Source organism: Mytilus trossulus, chromosome 7, assembly GCF_036588685.1.
Source record: "Mytilus trossulus isolate FHL-02 chromosome 7, PNRI_Mtr1.1.1.hap1, whole genome shotgun sequence".
Lineage (NCBI taxonomy): Eukaryota > Metazoa > Mollusca > Bivalvia > Mytilida > Mytilidae > Mytilus > Mytilus trossulus.
This window is the reverse complement of record NC_086379.1, coordinates 57,575,736-57,580,918: the sequence shown is the minus strand read 5'-3', so window position 1 is coordinate 57,580,918 and position 5,183 is coordinate 57,575,736. Positions and strand designations below refer to the sequence as shown.

At 32.6% G+C, this 5,183-nt stretch overlaps 1 protein-coding gene across 1 annotated transcript; it reads right to left on the bottom strand.

Moving 5' to 3' along the window:
* Positions 1-1,828: 1,828 nt before the first annotated feature.
* LOC134727165 (uncharacterized) lies at positions 1,829-4,293 on the bottom strand. Its single transcript, XM_063591545.1, has 3 exons — positions 3,699-4,293; positions 3,068-3,118; positions 1,829-1,936 (listed from the first exon to the last, which is right to left on the bottom strand). The coding sequence occupies exons 1-3, from the start codon at positions 4,287-4,289 to the stop codon at positions 1,838-1,840; spliced, it is 741 nt and encodes a 246-aa protein (XP_063447615.1). The 5' UTR covers positions 4,290-4,293; the 3' UTR covers positions 1,829-1,837.
* Positions 4,294-5,183: the final 890 nt, after the last annotated feature.

Here is a 5,183-nt window from a genome sequence, read left to right as displayed (position 1 = left end):
CCTTTTGGATTATAGCTCTTCATCTTTTATATAAGCTTTGGAATTCAATATTTTGGCCACGAGCATCACTGAAGAGACATGTATTGTCGAAATGCGCAACTGGTGCAAGAAAATTGGTACCGTTAATTTTATTATATCGATTACTCCTTAACAAGTTCTTTCAACAAGCATCGCATAAATAGATGCGTAAAATGGGCCACTGTGTTTTTATTATGCAAGCCATCTGAAATGTCTATTAACCTTCTTTCACTTGTGATGCAGTAGCTAAAACCCTATCATTCCGAAAAAGGCATATTCGATTAAAATGGGATGTTATCATTCTAAAGTTAAATTGAAGCACGGGCAATTTTTAAAAGATTTTTGTGTTTTCTCAAGATAAATTGTACGTGTTCTTTTTTTATATATACTGTAACGAAATATTGCGTCTTATAAAATTGAGAATAGAAATAGCCGGGAATGTATCAAAGAGGCAACAACTCGACCAAACAGCAGACAACAGCAGAAAGCCACCAATGGGTCTTCAATGCAGCGAGAAAATCCCGCTCCGGAGGCGTACTTTAGCTGGCCTCTAAACAAAACTAAAACTAAAATTAAACATCATTTATGACTTACAAAGGCCAAAGACTCCTGACTTGGGACGGACGCAAAAATGGGTTTTATTAGATCTCAACCCTCCTCCTATACCTCTAATCTATGTAGAAAAAAACAAACACAACAATACGCACAGTAAAAATCGGTTCAAACGAAGTTCGAGTTCGATGTCAGAATAGGTAACAAAAGAAACTAAACAAATTACAATGATACATAAATTAACTAGGACTACTAGCAATTACTGACATGCCAGCTCAAGACCTCAATTAAACTGATTATGTATATTGGCGTTGGTGTTTGTAGCAGTTTAGTCTTCCTGTTGTTCCGTTTTTTCCTTTTATAGGTGATGTGCGTTCCCTCAGTTGTTTTTGTTTGTTGGGTTTGGTTTGGGTGGTTTGGGTTTTTTTTTTTTTGGGGGGGGGGGGTTCGACCCTGAATTGTTTTTGTTTAATCGATTTATGACTAATGATCAGCGGTATACTACTGTTGCCTTTATTAAATATTACAATGTATTTATCAAAAAAAAATCTGAATTCTACACAATACTGCATTTTCCACATTATATTGTTTTAAGCTGCATATACCGTTAATAAAACCATCAAGAAAGAATGCCTTTTTTTAAATCGTCTATGATCAAATCAGTTGTGTTCTCGTGAAGAGATAGATAAACTAGTCCACTGTTTCTTTTTTGTTTGTTGGTCATGGTTCTATCTGTTTTTCCTTAAAGGGTAAATTAAAAATAAAATATTAGATACGTTGTTAACCCTGAAAAATAAATCAAGAAATAACAGAATTATTGCATTTAAAATCAGAAATGTTATTACAGGACGCATTCAATAACATAACGAATCTACATAAAAAAGGGACTAATTTCAAATAGTTTATTTACTGGAACTATAATTTCCTAAATATAATAATGTAGGGAAATATGACGATCTTATTTTCGGAACGTTTCAGATTGTCAAATGGTATCCTCAAATCATTCATATCAATGAGATGAAAACATTTTATAATCTTTTTTTGAAAACCTGAAAATAATGCGATTTCAAAATTGAAAATAACAAAATGATGAACGTACCGCAGTCAAATACATATAATGCAACATTTATAGTCAACATAATTCTGAAATTAAAGTTTGAAAACGTCAAAAACAAAACAGAATAAAAAATAACAGTTGTATTACCGCTCAAATGGAAATGTCCAACTGTTGTACAACTATTTAATTTCACATGTTTATCATTTAGCTTTAATTCCGTGATGATGAGGTTTTTACAGTGTATGCAAACTTACATGTTAAAGCTACAGCCAGTCCAATACCTAGTGGAACTCCAATAATAACTAATGTCTGTAAGTTTTAAAGTTAAGGAGGTTGTGACTTCGGTTCTTTTTACATTGTATGCATTTCATTTCTTAAACTATAATTTTAGGTTTGCTATACTGCTATAATGTTAATGTTATCTAATATGAAAATTGGGATGTTTTCGACAAGACAACTCTTCATCAAAAGACAAAAAACAAGGATGTTCACCACAAAAAGACATCAAACAGCCTTCAAAAATTAACAAAACCAATACTGTATAGTAAGTTATATACATATGATATTGTTATTGACTTCTGTGATGGAATTACGGTATAGCTGTTTTTCAAAAAATCTAAACAGTAGAATACGTAACTATTTCTGTTCTATTGCTATTTAACTGTGCGGATCAGAGATGGAAAACATTCCTATTTCACTGAACGATAGACAAGAACCCCACTTCTTTACGCTATGAATTGGCCATAGAATACAAAATTAGACAGAACAAAATATATAACAGCCTTATTTAGTTCAATCTAATCAAGGAAAACAAGTATACCCAGGAGGTAGCAACCACTGAATAGACACTTTAAAGTCAAATAAACTATAAAATGCAGACAGCTTCTCCTACTTTAAGAATTGTTATAATTGATGTGTGTCATGACCTAAATTGACACGTGTCTCAATCGGAAATAATATTGATTGTGATTCTTTACATTTGGAAAATCATTCAAATTCTATAATTAAGGAAACTGAAGAGGGTGAAAAAATGGATGAGTAGGATATCCGGAGGCTGTATGAATTCATTTTTTTTTCAATTTTGGAGATAGACTATATAAAATATTTCTTCAACTTGACTTTCAAAACCTGTCCATGTTATATTTTGATCATTTAGAGTTATTTTAAGCTTTTATATGTCCTCTGAGGGAGACAATCTAAACAAAGTAATCACTATATTTGATAATTAAATCGTCTACTAAAGGTTAAACACTTGACCTTGATAACTATTTATATTTATTGTATGGGTCTTCTGCATATTTAACTTAATTGCTACTGTATGCTTTAAGAAATAAACCAGGTCTTATGTCTTTTATACGAGTTTCTGTTTCAGCGGATATTAGTTTTGTCTGAGTAGAATAGACAGCTTTGATGTTCAAATGCAAAAGCCATAAAGGATACAGCCAGTATATAGGCTACTATTCTACATTTGAGAAAGCGGTGTCTCCATTTCTGAAATAAAAACAAAATGATGCCTTTAAACCGTGAAAAGCATTAAAAATCGATACAGTATACAAACTTAAATCGGAAAAGTATGTGCACACCCTAAAACAACTTTATATTTTGTGAGATTCTGTAAATAACGTTAGAATAGCTTCTGGTTAAATTAAGTTGCCATTTTTTGGCTGCAGACTATGTTTTCAAATTGGAAATTTGAATGTTTTTTTTTGAAACTCGGCACTGTAGATTCTTCATTTTCAGGGAAAGGCTGTTCATTATGATGTATATTATGTGACATACCATCAACCGTTTTGTGCATTTAATTTTATGCAATTCAATGCATAATATTCAAATTTGAAGAAAGAGTTCTCAATTGTCCATTATCATCTAGTTGTCTTCATACCCAACTGAGTTCTGACACGAAAGATTCCCTTTGGTGACGATGTATTGAGTGCATTGAAGCTGGTCTATTTGTTTTACGACTGGTAACGACCAGTATGTTTAATAGAATCTGATGCATTTTTATTTAATGAAGTAATAAGTGCTGAATAGTTTGGATAATGTAGTTAATCTAAGAAATAACAAACAATACCACTTGACATGTTTCCGGTTGCTCATATTCCGGTATATCTTCTACTGTCATTGTTCTCACTTCTTCAATCTGTTTTTTAGTAACGCCAAGTTTACGAAGGTATTCTGACGCATTTTTCCATTTCGTGTCAAATGCTTCGTTGCTTATCTTTTTAGGTCTCATAAATTCACAGAGTCTACATTCTCGATGAAGACCTCGTATGCTGGGCATAACGTCTGAATTACCAGCAACGAAAGTCACCATCAATAAAGACAGTATGTAAAAGTCTAAATGAGATGCACGTACATGGTTTGTTATAACATTACACACGCACGTGACTTTATTACAATGTGGATTTTTCGTGTCGTCGTACAAGATAAGCCATTGATTTCTGACAAGCGGAAGCTTCTCTGGACTCTTGCAATTGATGGCGTTTGGACAACAAGCACTCGGTAGTCTATATAGGTGTAGAACTCGATGCTTGTGACGATCAAGCAATACCGAAAACGATAACATATTTTCTTTTAGATATTCGTCTAATATTTTCAGTAAGGCTGGCTTTCCACATAACTGAAATAATTTTTGCATCCGTTTGTGGTGGGCATATTCCATTTTTTTAAAATAGATATTCATTCTATAAAAAAATCAAAACCAATTACATGTAGTATATATTACACCATAACAATATGAATAGCGTTGCATAGAAGATGAATTTGAAATATCTTAAGTTACAGATTCATATAAATGTATAGGGGCCAGCTGAAGCCTGCCTCCAGGTGCGGGATTTTCTCGCTATTTTGAAGACCCATTTGTGGCCTTCGGTTGCATTCTGCTCTTTGATTGTATTCTGCTCTATGGGCTGTTTGTTGTCTCTTTGACATATTCCTCATTACGATGCTTCGATGAATTTGTCCGACCGAAATTCACTCCCAAAAGTTTATTTGAAACGTGTAATATTTACCCATGAAATTGCAGGCAATTCGACAAATCATATTTTAATTCAATGCTATATTTGGAATGTTCTTCTTCCAACAGTGTCACATCATTTAAATTGATGCAGAATGGGCTGTTGGATTTATGGGTGTCTATTAACGAATGGGAATGTTGTACTTTTACGTTACACCGATTTTTATCATATTTTTTTAACATCTCATGTAAAACAGAAGAGTTGGTTATCGAACTAGTGAACTGTAAGTCTTGTAATAAAATAGACTGTCGGACTTTTGAATTGTGAATTGTCTTATGGACTGTTGGGCCAACAAGTGTCTTACATCTAGAATGTTGGACTTTTGAGCTATCCAAGTAATAATTAAAACTTTTTTTAAATATTTTCTCTGATATATTTTGTGATTGTATGAAGTATCAAATAAAATATGAATACAAAACAAATCACGCTAACAGGCCAATAAAGGTATGAATACGTGCATTTCTATATTTTTTCAAACATCATGAGTCCTTTCTTAACTTAAAATCTATTCAGGAAAATTTGAAGAGATACATTAAAGT

What these genes read in the sequence shown, in the direction of transcription:
- LOC134727165 (XM_063591545.1), bottom strand. Translation starts at nt 4,289, where the DNA reads ATGGAATATGCCCACCACAAACGGATGCAAAAATTATTTCAGTTATGT. An exon ending in AACCGGAAACATGTCAAGTG is followed by an intron (nt 3,119 to 3,698) that starts GTATTGTTTGTT and finishes TTTTTATTTCAG; the next exon opens with AAATGGAGACACCGCTTTCT. An exon ending in TAGTAGCCTATATACTGGCT is followed by an intron (nt 1,937 to 3,067) that starts GTATCCTTTATG and finishes TAAAACTTACAG; the next exon opens with ACATTAGTTATTATTGGAGT.